General features: G+C 43.1%; 1 protein-coding gene across 2 annotated transcripts in view; it reads left to right on the top strand.

Annotated features, from left to right (window-relative positions):
• The window catches only part of CCDC88A (coiled-coil domain containing 88A), a 265646-nt gene extending 258528 nt beyond the window's left edge, over positions 1-7118 (top strand). For both annotated transcript variants that reach the window (XM_073628603.1, XM_073628602.1), the window contains one exon: positions 4601-7118. In XM_073628603.1, the coding sequence (XP_073484704.1) occupies positions 4601-4647 (47 nt within the window). In that variant the 3' untranslated portion in view covers positions 4648-7118. The remainder of the gene's footprint in view (positions 1-4600) is intronic.
• The last annotated feature ends 9135 nt before the right edge of the window (positions 7119-16253 follow it).

The raw sequence follows: 16253 nt of genomic DNA, 5'->3' as shown, positions 1-16253 counted from the left end.
GTTTGCTGTGTCCCCCACATGGCTTCCCACAAACTGCAAACAGGACTTCTTATGGCTTTCTTTCACCAATGGCTTTCTTCTTGCCACTCTTCCATAAAGTCCAGATTTGTGGAGAACACGACTAATAGTTGTCCTGTGGACAGATTCTCCCACCTGAGCTGTGGATCTCTGCAGCCCCTCCAGAGTTACCATGGGCCTCTTGGCTGCTTCTCTGATTATTGCTCTCCTTGCCCGGCCTGTCAGTTTAGGTGGACGGCCATGTCTTGGTAGGTTTGCAGTTGTGCCATACTCTTTCTATTTTCGGATTGTGGATTGAACAGAGCTCTGTGAGATGTTCAAAGCTTGGGATATTTTTTTTATAACCTAACCCTGCTTTAAACTTCTCCACAACTTTATCCCTGACCTGTCTGGTGTGTTCTTTGGCCTTCATGATGCTGTTTGTTCTCTAACAAACCTTTGAGGGCTTCACAGAACAGCTGTATTTATACTAAGGTTAAATTACACACAGGGGGACTCTATTTACTAATAAGGTGACTTCTAAAGGCAATTGGTTTCACTAGATTTTAGTTCGGGGTATCAGAGTAAAGGGGGCTGAATACAAATGCACCCCACACTTTTCACATATTTATTTGTAAACAATTTTGAAAACCATTTATCATTTTCCTTCCACTTCACAATTATGTGCCACTTTGTGTTACATAGTAGGAGAGTTTAAAAAAAGTCCATCAAGTCCAACCTATGTGTGTGATTTTATGTCAGTATTACCTTGTATATCCCTGTATGTTGTGGTCGTTCAGGTGCTTATCTAATAGTTTTTTGAAATTATCGATGCTCCCCACTGAGACCACCGCCTGTGGAAGAGAATTCCACATCCTTGCCGCGCTTACCGTAAAGAATCTTCTACGCAGTTTAAGGTTAAACCTCTTTTTCTTCTAATTTTGGTGAATGGCCGCGTGTCTTATTAAACTTCCTTTCGCGGAAAAGTTTTATCCCTATAGTGGGGTCACCAGTACGGTATTTGTACATTGAAATCATATCCCCTCTCAAGCGTCTCTTCTCCAGAGAGAATAAGTTCAGTGCTCGCAACCTTTCCTCATAACTAAGATCCTCCAGACCCTTTATTGGCTTTGTTGACCTTCTTTGGACTCTATCCAGTTCCAGTACATCCTTCCTGAGGACTGGTGCCCAGAACTGGACAGCATACTCCAGGTGCGGCCGGACCAGAGTCTTGTAGAGTGGGAGAATTATCGTTTTATCTCTGGAGTTAATCCCCTTTTTAATGCATGCCAATATTCTGTTTGCTTGCAGCAGCTTGGCATTGCATGCCATTGCTGAGCCTATCATCTACTAGGACCCCCAGGTCCTTTTCCATTCCCCCAGATGTCCTCCCCCCCCAGTGTATAGATTGCGTTCATATTTTTTGCCACCCAAATGCATTATTTTACATTTTTCTATATTAAACCTCATTTGCCATGTAGTTGCCATGTAGTTGGTCTATCGCATAAAATCCCAATAAAATGCATTTACGTTTTTGGTTGACATGACAAAATGTGGATACTTTTTCAAGGCACTGTGTGTATATATAATCTATATAATTTTTTTTATCTACTTATAAATCCAATTTTTGCTACATTATACAAAACCTTTCTAATTTTCTTTTGTACGTTTATACCATGCTTTATCCTTTACCCCCCAACTGACCGCCGTACGTATATATTTTGGGCTTGTCAGCAAGCGGTTATACCAAGATCATGGCTGCAGCTATAATCTTGGTCTTAGGCCTTATGCACACAGGGCGTTAAAAATAACGAGCCAAAGCCAGTATCGACGGCAGGAAAAAGTGGCTGCAAAGCCACGCTTTTAGAAGTGGTTTGCATTGGCGTTCATGTGCGTTTTGCCGCATTAGTGTTTAGCAGTGTTTCTCTCCCAAAACGAATTACTACAGCTTAAAAACGCTTGATGCAGCTTGACTCTGTATACGGCACTAACACGCGTATAGCCGCGTCAGACGATTTTACAGCCGTAACGCTGCTGCTCCAGAATACGCTGGCTCTGGGTTGTTTTTGCATTGCAGCTTGAAAACGCCTTTGCCACTTATAGCTTCTAAAAGCCTATGTGTGCATGGACATATGGAATAACATGGAGAGGCGTTTTTAAGTTAAAAAAAAAAAAAAAAAAAAAAACGACTGATGCTTCTAAAAGTGTCAGGAAAAACGTCCTGTGTGCATGAGGCCTTACAGCCAGTGGCTGTCTAGTAAAAGTGATCCATGTGACTCTACAGCTGCTTGATCGCTTTTACAGTATCGAGAAGAGCCACCCCTCTCCTGCCTCTGTACACAGCCAGGACAGCTTCACACAGGAGATGGAGGAACATCTGTTGCCTGATCTCCTTTTTGAATCATGAAGCTGGAAACAACAGTGATTTTGTCGCATCCAGTCTCAGAGCTGCTATTCCCTGCTAATCAACCATGATTTGTGCTTGGTTAGCTGCTATGGAGGGCAGGGGAGACATTGGGGGGGTCTAATAGACCACTGATGTCTCCATAAAGAGGACCTGTCACCTGCACAGAACTATCACCTAGGGAACTTGTTGGCTCCCTTGTGATAGCAATAAAATTAAACATATAAAGCAGTAACAGCCATATCTTAGGGGTAAAAATACAGTGCCACATCCCAATTTCTGTATCCAAAAATTGGGAATCAAAGATTCCATTAAATGAAGGGGACTTTCAAGTACAGTTGCAGGCAGAAATAACACAATTAAGAAAATAAAAATTTATTAGTTACAACTCATCATTAAAATCATACAAAATTGTGTTCTTTGTTCTCCCCGTAATTAACAGTTTTCAATAGTCATTGCAGCACTTTAACACACAGAAAAGTCCATACACGGTCCATGTTGTAAAAATTCACTAGATCGCCTTATAATGTTGCATGACTTCATAAATCCAGGCCCAACACATTTCACAGCCAAAGCCACTGCTCTTCCATGGTAAATTATGGGGATATCTGGAATATATAGAATCAAAAAATAAGAGTAATCACATATTTATTTCAAACCATGTTATTACAAATTTGTATGGTTTTAATGGTAAGTTGTGAGAAATACATTTTGTATACTATATAAACTCGAGTATAAGCCGAGTTTTTCAGCACTTTATTTTTGTGCTGAAAATGCCCCCCTCGGCTTATACTCGAGTCAAGCACTTTTCTGCAGCAGAGAATGACATTTTCCGAACCGACTTTGGGGCCCTGTATCTCAGGGCCACTTGGTGCTAGGAACCCCAAATTTGGTGTGCAAACCCAGTGGAACTAGCACTACAACATATCCAAAGCTGGGGTTCCTAGCTAAGTGGCCCTGAGATACGGGGCCCCAAAGTTGGTTCGGAAAATGTCATTCTCTGCTGCAGAAAAGTGCTTGACATTTTTCAAACCGACTTTGGGGCCCCGTATTTTGGGGGCCACTTGGTTCTAGGAACCCCAGCTTAGATATGTTGTAGTGCTAGTTTCACTGGGTTTGCACACCAAATTTGGGGTTCCTAGCACCAAGTGGCCCAGAGATACGGGGCCCCAAATTCGGTCAACTGTGTCCATCTGCAGCAATGTCATTTCGGGACCCTTTGGGTTCAGAGACCCCAAATTTTGGCTGCAGCTAGGGGGCATCTAGGAACCCTTAACTACCGAGTTTGAAGTTCGGGGGACCTATGGCTGCAAATGGGCACAGTGAGGCTGCAAATGGGCATTGTTGACCCTCTTTTCTCTTACAGTAGCTGCGCATTTCTCACCCTAGGCTTATACTCGAGTCAATACGTTTCCCACTTTCTTGTGGTAAAATTAGGTGCCTCGGCGTATATTCGGGTCGGCTTATACTCGAGTATATACGGTAATTACATTTTCTTGTGTTTTTTCTGCCTGCAACTATAGGGTGCCTTGAAAGTCCCCTTTTTTTAATTGGATTTTTAATTCCCAATTCATTTTTTGAAGTTAAATTAAAAAAATAAATACAATTTTAAAATGTTAAAAGCACCAGCCAGGGATGCAACAGGCTACTTGCAATTTGATGAACAGCTCTGTGCAGACCTCAGTAGTGACCCAAAAGCAGGAGCAAGTTTGCGGAATTATAATTTGTTGACACTAATTTGCAGTGGCAGGGCTGGGACAAGGGGTGGGCAGGAGGGACAGGTGCCCTGGGCACAGTCTCTCTACGGCATGTATTAATAGTGTGGAAAGGGGGGCATAATTTTGGATCCTTGCCTTGGGTGGTGGACAAAACCTGTCCCGGTTCTGTGCTGTGGTATTTTCATAACATTAAATTGCAAAGTGGCTAGTGCAGTGTACTCAGTGTGCGTTTGGTGCCCTGTAGAAACAAAGCTTTCTTTCAGCCCGACCTTCCTTCCAGTATATGCAATAAAAAGGCTTACCAGGAAAGGAATGTATGCATGGCCACTCTTCAATAATTATTGTGTCCTTTTGTTCTTCCTGTCTTTTCGCATGCTGTAACCGCTTCGCTGTCTAACCTCATCGATCTTCACTGTGTCACTCTTCGCTGTTCTTATTTGTTCTCTCTCTTCTCTCTCTCTCTGCCTCCTACTAAACACAGAGCGAAAAGTGTCCTTCAGTTTGTCCTTGCGAAGTTTCCATTTCTGAAGTCACGGGGACCTCCCGCCATGCCAACTTTATCAGAGAATTTAGTTGCAAGCATTCAGCGCTAGAGCTGGAGATGAATTGACACCTTCCTTCCTTGAATCAAGGAGTTCAGTTGGAGAAAAATGCAAAAAAAAAACAAACAAAAACCACACAAAAAATGTACATTTTTAAAAAAGTCCACAAACGCTACAGGAATAATCCGATTTTTCTTTCTGCACTTTGCACTGTGGTAGTCTTCTATTGTCCTGCTCAGGATGGACCTACAAGCACTCGTGGAAGCAAACTGTATGAACCCATGATCAAATCTAAACGTTGAATCAACCTCTGTATTACTCGCAGAAGACGGTTAAAGTTTTTGCTAGCGAAGGCCATGCTTCCTGTCTTAATCACTGCCTCATGGGACTCCCACATACTGCATGGTTATGCCTCTTCCAAGCATCCGATAGCATGCTTATCATGCACAGTAAACAAATTGTGTGTTAAATCACGGACGCTTCAATATACTCAGCACCTTTCTCTCGCTCTAGCGTACCCTCCTATATTTGGGTACCGTGCTAATAATATTTGTGGAACATTTTTAAGTTTTTTTCTTCATTCATTGGAGACCACCATAGCGTGCCATAGTTCATACGGCACCAATTGCCTCAATAGGATTCAATGGAGGGCTGCCACTGGATGGCCATATAGTGCCATAGTTCATATGACACAAATTGTCGCAATGGGATTCAGTGGAGGGCTGCCACTGGATGACCATAGAGTGCTATAGTTCATAAAGCCTCAATGGGATCCAATGGAGGGCTGCCACTTGATAGCCATAGAGTGCTATAGTTCATATGACACAAATTGCCGCAATAGGATTCAGTGGAGGGCTGCCATAGTTCATACGGCACCTATTGCCTCAATAGGATTCAGTGGAGGGCTGCCACTGGATGGCCATAGTGCTATAGTTCATATAACACAAATTGCCGCAATGGGATTCAATGGAGGGCTGCCATTGGATGGCCATAGAGTGCTATAGTTCATATGGCCCTAATTGCCTCAATGGGATTCAGTGGAGGACTGCCACTGGATGGCCATAGAGGGCTATAATTCATATGGCCCCAATTGCCTCAATAGGATTCAGTGGAGGGCTGCCACTGGATGGCCATAGAGTGCTATAGTTCATATGGCCCCAATTGCCTCAATGGGATTCAATGGAGGGCTGCCACTGGATGGCCATAGAGGGCTATAATTCATATGGCCCCAAATGCCTCAATGGGATTCAATGGAGGGCTGCCACTGGATGACCATAGAGTGCTATAGTTCATATGACACAAATTGCCGCAATGGGATTCAGTGGAGGGCTGCCATAGTTCATACGGCACCAATTGCCTCAATAGGATTCAATGGAGGGATGCCACTGGATGGCCATATAGTGCATATGACACAAATTGCCGCAATGGGATTCAGTTGAGGGCTGCCGCTGGATGACCATAGAGTGCTATAGTTGATACGGCCCCAATTGCCTCAATGGGATTCAATGGAGGGCTGCCACTGTATGGCCATAGAGTGCCATAGTTAATATGGCCCCAATTGCCTCAATAGAGGGCTGCCACTGGATAGCCATAGCGTGCTATAGTTCATACGGCACCAATTGCCTCGATGGGATCCAATGGAGGGCCACTGGATGGCGGCGAACACAAGAGTTAATGTTTACATTCAGAGCATCATGGGAAAGAATTTAGCGCCAGCCATACGGGATAATTACTACAGTAAAATCCACAAGCCTGTAAAAACATTGGCTATGCACGACTATTGCCAAGATCGTGCAGCAATAAAGGAGGCTTTGTTACCCTCACAGTGCCAGTTCTCAAATTTATAAAATAAAAATAGGGGCCATGGGGCATTTGCCCCCCCTTGACAGCCCTCCCTGAATATTTGAATTCGCTTAAAAAAAAAAAAAACCGTAGCAAGATGTTTTGCTTTTTTTTTTTTTTTTTTTTTTTGTAGTCTTTTGGAAATTGAGAACAATGGACAACATTATTGCACTGAGGATGATCAAAAAAGGATTATAATGTACTTTGCAATTTCTTAGTCGCATAATCAGCTGATGGCAAAATGTCTTGACAGATATCAGTTTTGGTATTTTTTTTTTATATATATATATGTTGGCAATGCCACATTTTTAATCTGGTTGACTGAATTGCTACCCGAGCCTGTACACTGTACGGGGCCCTTTGGTGGTGAAGAATTAAAGGTAAGCGTGACTGTAATTATAGATGAGTGTGGAATTTTCCCATACATTTTATTGTACCCGTGACAAAAAATGAACCTCTCTTCCCCCCCGAAATCCTAATTTAAACTGTTGTCTTAATACCGTTCTTTTTTTTTTTCACTTGTGTTTGAATGATTTGATGCTTCATAATGACGTTTAACACACATGGGATGTTTCACTTTTCTTGTTCTGTGTTATTAAAACATTTTCTTATATACTTTTTGTGTGTTGTTTTATTTGACCTTGGCATTAAAGTTTTACTAAACCCACAACAGTAAAATCAGTCTGTATATGCAGTAAAGCATGCTTGGTATACTCACCGTGGAACCTGAGGGGGTATTCCGCTGCATTGTGTAAAAAGGTTGATTGATCCTCCCCTTCATCCACTGTCCTCAATCCATCTCTTGATAGTACGGAGCCTTGGGGGCACTCTGCACATGCTCAGTTTGGTGTGTATTGTTAGAGAGTTTTTTTTTTTTTTTTTTTGGGAGGTTGCATGTGATCAGCACAGGGCCAATCAGTACTGTCCAGACAGAGGGTCAGGGGTCCTGCAGCCTCATAGGACATAGGAGAATGAAAACTCCTCCTACAAGCTTTAACCAGACATTGATGGATGTCATAAGACTGCTATATACTGCTGACGAGAATTTACTAAAATAGTTGCATTTGCATGTTCTGTGGGAGACCAGAAATAATGAATGCAGGGTCCAGGGTTTAGTAACACTTTAAATATCTTTGGTGCTGCCGCAAAGATTGGTCACCTGTGGTTTGACCAATGGTTTAGTTTTCGATAAAATGGTTCTATAACTTGGTGGCAGGCTATGTATAGGGGCACCTCATCCTGACCACATAGGAGCGAGAAAAATGCCAATTGCAATGGACTTTTTAGGTGCCCAAGGACTACACACTCATTGTTAAAAATAAATACAATTTTATTAATAATACCATTAAATTTACATCTTTAAAAAAAACATAAGTTCTGGTTTGTACAACTCCGTCCTATTCAGATGATCCATTTTATACCACATATCAGGAGTCTCCAAACTACGGCCCATGTGTCAAATGCATCCGGCTGCATGATTTTATGCAGCCCACCTAGGGTCAGTCGCCTTTCACACACGTCTTCAGGTAAGCCTGTGGTCTCTGTTTCTCTCCAGCTTCCATAATACCATCCCCCCCCCCCCTCTTTAGTCTCCAGCACAGATTTCCCTCATTGCACCATTGTTGGTTGCTTGGACGTCCTAACAACCAATCACGTACCTGGCCCAGAACTCACGGGGGAATGGCTCCCAGGCATGTTGTAAGGGTGGACTCTGGGGTAAGAGAGGGAGACCCTAATGCAAGAGGGGAATCTATTGGGGAAATCCTGAAAGGTTCTGGTGGGCTCAAGTTTTTTCCTTTTTTGTTTTGAATCATTATGCTGATTAAAAAAAGAAAATTCCAGGCAAAACGTATTAATTCTGTTCAATTTTATTCATTCATTTTTTTATTTTTTTTTTTTGGGCCACACAAATTTGTAAAAGATAAAATCTGGCCCTCATACTGAAAAGTTTGAAGACCACCGCCATATATCCAAGTTGTACAACATATGTCCTCATAAGGTAACAAATTGCCCATATGTGCATCAAACTTAATCTTGTTGAGGCTGTCATATGGATCCTCTTTCCTTGACGTATTTTGTGGGGTTCCTCAGAAGGATAAAAAAGAAAGGAAAAAGTTGGGACTTTATATGAGGCTTTGAACAAGTAAGAACTGTCACGGAACGTCCCACACTCCGCTTGAGTGCTTCCGTCATATACCGCTTCCTAAGTTCTGGAACACGAGTCCAATGGATCTGGCTATAGGAACCCCAAGAACTAGACAACACCAGTCTTGGAGTACATCAGAACTCACTTTTATTTTGAGATCTCACAGACCTTTATACAGCAGGGATGACTCAAAGCTAACCTAATTAACATGAGCTAATTTACTACAAAATGTACCCAGACCAGATGACAGTCTTGTGGGCACCGAGCTTCACACATTAATATAAACACAATAGCTGGAGCTAATTACAATTAACAATACAAACAACAATCTCCCCCCTCCTCAGCCTAGACCATTCGTCTATTAGCCAGTGCTGGTGGCTAATGTGATCAGCTCTCTCAATTAACATAAACACATGTTGATAACACCAGCATCTCCTCACAGGATGTGTCCCAGCAGAATGAATCAGTCTTATCAGCAGGGGGCTGCTGGAGGAATCCCCCCTCCCTCTTCAGGGACACAAATCTACAGTAAGGAGTCCCCATACAATATATACATGACTGAGTCCGATTAATATAGTTCAGACTGGATTTCTCATTCACCTCAAATGCTAGGGCCCATAATCGGTGGGCAACAGGCCCGCACACAGTCCTCTCCAACAGCCTCTGCTCCGGCCAGGTCCGTGACAAGAACAAATGCCTCCATCCCTGTTAAATGGAAATGGGGGGGGGACTTTATATGAATCATGCAGTCAAGGAGATACCACGACGGAATGTGTCTGGTGGATAATATATAGTTGATAAGAACCACATATGTTACATAATAACGTAATGCATAACAGATAAAGTACAGATCATTTAATTCATACACAGTAATACCATGATAATGACATGACAAAGTAACATGTAAGTTCATATTGTAAGCATAGATAACAACCAAACTCATTGGCGTGAGTCTCCATAGTATAAAAATACAGTAAAATCTTGGTTAAATTGATACGTTCCAGTAAGTCTAGCATGTGTAGTAATGATAATAATCTTGAACTGTATTCAAGAAGGGCATTTGATAGCTCGATGCGTTTCGTGGCTAACGCCACTCATCAGGAGCAGAGAAAAGGCAGGAGTCTATAAAAATACTTTAACTACTTCAGCCCTGGAAGATTTTACCCCCTTCCTGACCAGAGCACTTTTTACAGTTTGGCACTGCGTAGCTTTAACTGACAATTGCGCGGCCATGCAACGCTGTACCCAAACATAATTTGCGTCCTTTTTTTCCCACAAATAGAGCTTTCTTTTGGTGGTATTTGATCACCTCTGCGGTTTTTATTTTTTGCACTATAAACAAAAAAAGTGACACTTTTGAAAAAAAAACTATCTTTTACTTTTTGCTATAATTAATATCCCCCAAATCTTTTTTAAAAAACTAATTTTTTCATCAGTTTAGGCTAATATGTATTCTACATATTTTTGGTAAAAAAATCGCAATGAGCATATACCGTATATTGATTGGTTTGTGCAAAAGTTATAGTGTCTACAAACTATGGGAAAGATTTATGGCGTAAATATGTACTGATTACTGTATAAATGTCACTGGCAGGGAAGGGGTTAACTGTGTGTTCCCTCACTGTGTTCTAATTGTGTGGGGAATGGGACTAACTAGGAGAGATGACAGATCGCTGTCCCTACTTTGTAGGAACACAACGATCTGACTTCTCTCCTCTGACAGCACAGGGATTTGTGTGTTTACACACACAAATCCCCGTGCTGGCTCTCGTGCACGCGATCATGCCTGCCGGCCACGCGAAGCAGGTCCCCCGTTGTGCAGTGGGTGCACGCGTGCCTCCGGCGGCGCTTGCGCGCCTTCTGGTCACTCTCTTGGGCAAAGCCGTATATACACGGGATTTCGCCCAGGAGAGCCATTCTGCTGCAGTATATCTGCGTGAGCCGGTCGGGAACCAGTTAAAAAAATGCCCTTCTTGAATACAGTTCAAGATTATTATCATTCCTACACATGTTAGACTTACTGGAACGTATCAATGTAACCAAGATTTTACTGTATTTTTATACTATGGAGACACACGCCAATGAGTTTGGTTTTTATCTATGCTTACAATATGAACTTACATGTTACTTTGTCATTTCATTATCATGGTATTAATCTGTATGAATTAAACGATCTGTACTTTATTTATCTGTTATGCATTACATTATTATGTAACATATGTGGTTCTTAGCAACTATATATTACCCACCAGACACATTCTGTCGTGGTATCTCCTTGTCTGCATGATTCATATAAAGTCTCGCACTCCTCCCACCATTTCCTCAGAAGGATAGGCGGGAAGAAAGCACAATAAATTTCATTTGGATTTGTGGTCCTGTATGGACCAAAGCTATGCCGCAAATCCCCTGGGATGAGTTCAGTTTAGGAGTGATTGGCCATAAATTGAAACCTTGTATGGTGATGTTAATATGAGTTCAACAATGCATGCTCATCAACCCCCCCCCCCCCCCCAAAAAAAGCACTGGCATTCAAATGTAATTTCTTGTTCTTCCTTCTCCCCTATCCTCCTGAGGAAGCGTGTCAAGAAAAGAGGATCCACATGACAATTTCAACAAGATTAAGTTTGATGTACATATGGGCAATACGTTGCCCTACGAGGTGATATGTTGTAAAACTTAAATATATGGTAAAAAAAAGGGCTCCCCTGAATAAGAGGGAGTTGTACTAACCAGAATTTTTTTTTAAATGATAAACTTTTAACGATACGGTTAATAAAAATTGTATTTATTTTTAACGAGTGTGTAGTTCTTGTGCACCTTAAAAGTCTATTTCAAATGCTATCTTCACTGTTTTGGGTAAAGCTAGGAAGGGCTTTGGCCCTTTGTTTTTTTTATCACTGTGTCCTAGTTGAAAAGGTTCAACGTCTGTTTGCCCTGAATTTAAACAGAAGAACATCCAAAATCTTGAGATGTTGCTGGATCCTCAATAGAGGGGGAAACTTCCAAATGGGACACTTGTTTTGGTGATCTGGGGAGCAGATCGGTGGCACTAGAATTTGAAGCTAAAAGTAGATTATCGTTTTTGTGTTCCAATTAATGGAACAATTGGGTTGATGTGGTCCCTATAGGACATCTTGTTGATGGGTAGGCAGCTTCCTCACACACCAAGGGGTCAACATGGCTCACTGTTATGTTGACAAAATTCCAAAAAAGAGATTGACGTGTCACACCCCAAAGTTTGAGTCTGAAGTGAAGTTTATTCTAAATACAATTTTTTTTGGGCCACCGAAACATGCGGCGCCATTGTACTTTATTGTTTTTTAGAACAAATTTAATTTTGGACTCTAACTTCTGCAGAGGCACTTCAATCTCTGTTTCTGAACTTCGTTTTTGGAGACAACTATCTAAAGCTGGCCATACACTGCCCTGGGGTTCCTACAGAGGTTGCTAGGGGTTCCTTGGCTGATTGACCTCATATTCAATGGTACCTGTATAGTTCTGGGTCCAATGCCACATGGCAGAGCCAGCAGCATGATCTTTTTAGCTATCTGTAAGGGTGGAATCCTGATCATCAATGTAAGGGGCATTCTTTTCAATGACCACCACTGTAAAGTGCATTCTTCCCACTGACCTCCAATGTGAGGGGCATTCTTCTCACTGACCTCCAATGTAAGGAGCATTCTTCCCACTGATCACCAATGTAAGGAGCATTCTTCCTACTGATCACCAATGTAAGGAGCATTCTTCCCACTGATCACCAATGTAAGGAGCATTCTTTTCACTTACCGCCAATGTAAGGAACATTCTTCCCACTGATCACCAATGTGAGGGGCATTCTTCTCACTGACCTCCAATGTGAGGGGCATTCTTCTCACTGACCTCCAATGTGAGGGGCATTCTTCTCACTGACCTCCAATGTGAGGGGCATTCTTCTCACTGACCTCCAATGTGAGGGGCATTCTTCTCACTGACCTCCAATGTGAGGGGCATTCTTCTCACTGACCTCCAATGTGAGGGGCATTCTTCTCACTGACCTCCAATGTGAGGGGCATTCTTTTCACATACCGCCAATGTAAGTAGCATTCCTCTCACTGACTATCAATGTAAAGAACATTTTTACCACTGATGACCAATGTAAGGTGCAGTTTTCTCAATGACCACCATTGTAAGGAGCATTCTTTCATAATGACCACAAATATAAAAAAAAAATCTTCTAATTGACCACCAATTTAAGGAGCATTCTTCTCACTGATCCTGAATAATTAATTTAGCAGGGATTCCTTGAGACCTGAAAATTATTTTAAGGGTTCCCCTGGGGTAAAAAGGTTGGGAAATGGTTGACTAGAGTATCACAGGGAACCGGTTTCTCTGATGCCTTGGCAGGAACGCAGGGGAAAGATTAGAACCTCTGTTAGGTTTTCATTGATGTCTCTCTCCCCACTGGGGTGATATTCCCTATTTCTCTACTTGTTGTCTATGAAACACAGGACGCAAGGGAAAAATCTCACTAATACTGACCTTTCCCTACTCTTACCCAACAAAAAAAATAAGTACAAAAAAAAAGTATTTGAAATACAATTCTGAAAATAAAGAAGAATAAACATGTAAGGTTTAGGAATTGTTACGATAATAATGCACATACTGTGGTGGCACTAAAAATCCCCTATAAAGAGCTCCACCACTAACGGTTGTGCTGTGTCAGATTACAAGGAATTCTGCAGCTGTCTTCAATGCTGGCCTGAAATTCAAACTGCAAATATAATCTTTCATTGTTCAAACAGGAACAGGTGGAGGTCTAACCAACGGACAAAACTGAATCAACTTTAGTCCTGCTCACTTTTTTTTTTCTGCAAAAAAGAATTTTTTTTTTTTTTTTTTTAGGTGTCACAGGCTTTTTCATATCTAGGTAGCCATCTGTATCTGGTCTATCTAAAAACTTGACTATGATTGCAGATTGGCTAGTATGGCAATCTTAAACCAGGACTTAATCACTGAATACATTGGCTCCCTTGCTCCTCTTTTGATGGCGCCATATTTAAAACTACAGTGCGTGTGCATATACGCCACCGATGTCTTCCAGATACGCTATATTACCAAAAATATTGGGACGCCTGCCTTTCCACACACTTACACATGAACTATAATGGCATCCCCGTCTTAGTCCGTAGGGTTCCATATTGCATTGACCCACCCTTTGCAGCTATAACAGCTTCAACTCTTCTGGAAAGGCTGTCCACAAGGTTTAGGAGTGTGTCTATGGGAATGTTTGACCATTCTTCCAGAAGCGCATTTGTGAGGTCAGGCACTGATGTTGGAGAGAAGGCCTGGCTCGCATTCTATGCTCTAATTCATCCCAAAGGTGTTCTATCGAGTTGAGGTCAGGAGTCTGTCCAGGCCAGTCAAGTTCCTCCACCCCCAATCTGTTCCCACAAAGTTGGGAGCATGAAATTGTCCAAAATGTCTTGGTATGCTGACGCCTTAAGAGTTCCCAACTAAAGGGTCAAGCCCAACCCCGGAAAACAACCCCCACCATAGTCCCCCCTCCACCAAATGATTTGGACCAGTGCACAAAGCAAGGTCCATAAAGGCATGGATGAGCCAGTTTGGGGTGGAGAAACATGACTGGCCTGCACAGAGTCCTAACCTCAACCTGATAAAACACCTTTCGGATGAATTAAGGCCTGTACACACGATATAAAAATTGGATGGAAAAATTCATACGACGAGTTGTCTGCCGATTTTCGGATTGTTAGTACGGTGCTTTGGACAGCCGATTTAGCTTTTTCGCCAGACAAAAGCTGGCTGTGTCGGATGTGAACTCAACGTCTGATTTTTGTTTCATCAGTATGATTTTCGTACGAAAAAAATCGTCAGAGCAGGATTATGCATGCTCAGAAACAAAAGAATACATACAAAACTCTCGTATTGTGAGTAACCCCTTCACTTTTGACATGAGTCTAGCATGCCACAAAAAACAGAAGCTCGGTCCTCCGAAACAGCGTGTGTACGAGGCTTTAGAGCGGAGACTATGAGCCAGGCCTTCTTGTCCAACATCAGTACCTGACCTCACAAATGCTCTTCTGGAAGAATGGTGAAACATTCCCATAGACACACTCCTAAACCTTGTGGACGGCCTTCCCAGAAGAGTAGAAGCGGTTACAGCTGCAAAGGGTGGGCCAACTCAATATTGAACCCTACAGACTAAGACTGGGATGCCATTAAAGTTCATGTGCGTGTAAAGGCAGGTGTCCTAATACTTTTGGTAATATAGTGTATATATATGACCTGGCAGAGACTGGTGCCACAGACTCTGCCAAGTCATGGGGGGGGGATTTCTGCATGTTCGTACAACACTGTCAGCTTTTGGTAGATTGACACTATACAGTGGGCATGATGGGCGATCCCTGTATATTTAGAAGAGGGGACTAACCCATAATGGGAGTTTTCTGAAGCTGTGGGCAGGTTTTCACCCCTCACTGGCTTTACCTGAGGAGATGTGCTTAGAAAATAGGCTAAAACTATAAGGAGGTGGACTCAAGGGGCTGCAAATTCAACCCCGAAAACTCACCGAAGAACACCGGTCCCCTGCAGTTTCTTCTGCTGACCCCTTATCTGCATCCTGAGAGGACCCAGCTGCAGGAGAGCCAATAGGGAGGGTCCACACCATGTCGGCAGTGATGTGGACACCTGAAGAAGGACCCTGCTAGAATTAAACAAAGGAAGACAGAAGACTCAGGACTACGGATTTAAGTAAAAAAAGGGTATTTTGGAGTTTTCTAAGCCTAAGCAATCAGTTGAGGGGAGTGGGAGGGAGGTGTGGTAACATTATCCTGGAGAAGGGCAATAATATACCTGCCATATACTGTATTGCAGGGCTCTACAAATCCCAGGTCGCCATGGTGACTAGAAAATGTGGCCTGGCACCTGGGCTGTTGCCAGCCCCAGTGGCTAGCATTGGGGGGGGGGGGGGTGCAGCCGGGCACACGATTGCCAAGCGGCCAACAGGTGTAACGTGTTTTCTGATGCTGGGGGTGGGAAGGAGCAGCGCTATGAAGTCAGGTTAAAGGAGGAGAGGGGCAGGTTAGGGTAGTAGGAGGGGCAGGGGCGGAGCGGAGCCCCTGGCATGACATGTCCCCTGTGCGGCTCTCTCCCTACTCCCGCCGGGTGCGGGTCTAGATCTAGCTGCTGGGCAGACTCCCTGGAGCAGGAACCAGGGGCTCTGAACAGGCTCAGCAATGGCTCAGGGCCAGACACCACCTCGCAGGGGATCCCCCAGGCACTCCAGTCCCCCCCCCCCCCCTTGATGGGCTCCGACTGCGGCGTCGAGTTGGGTCTGGGCAGCCTGAGACCCCGCTACCCCCTGGACAGCTGGTGTGGCCACCTATCAGTGCCCATCAATGCTTCCTTATTAGTGCCCATCAGTGCAACCTCATCGGTCCCCCAACAATGCTGCCTTATCAGTGCAGCCTCATCACCGCACATTAGTGAAAAAAGACAAATTACTTATTTGCAGAATTTTACAACCGACATTAAGAAAAAGGTTGGTTTTGTTTGTTTTTTCCTAAATTTTCTGTCTCTTTTCATGTATTTAGCAAAGAAATTAA

This window comes from Aquarana catesbeiana, linkage group LG04 (genome assembly GCF_042186555.1).
Source record: "Aquarana catesbeiana isolate 2022-GZ linkage group LG04, ASM4218655v1, whole genome shotgun sequence".
Taxonomy (NCBI): Eukaryota; Metazoa; Chordata; class Amphibia; order Anura; family Ranidae; genus Aquarana; species Aquarana catesbeiana.
The sequence above is the reverse complement of the archived record's forward strand: the minus strand, read 5'-3'. Positions and strand labels throughout refer to the sequence as shown.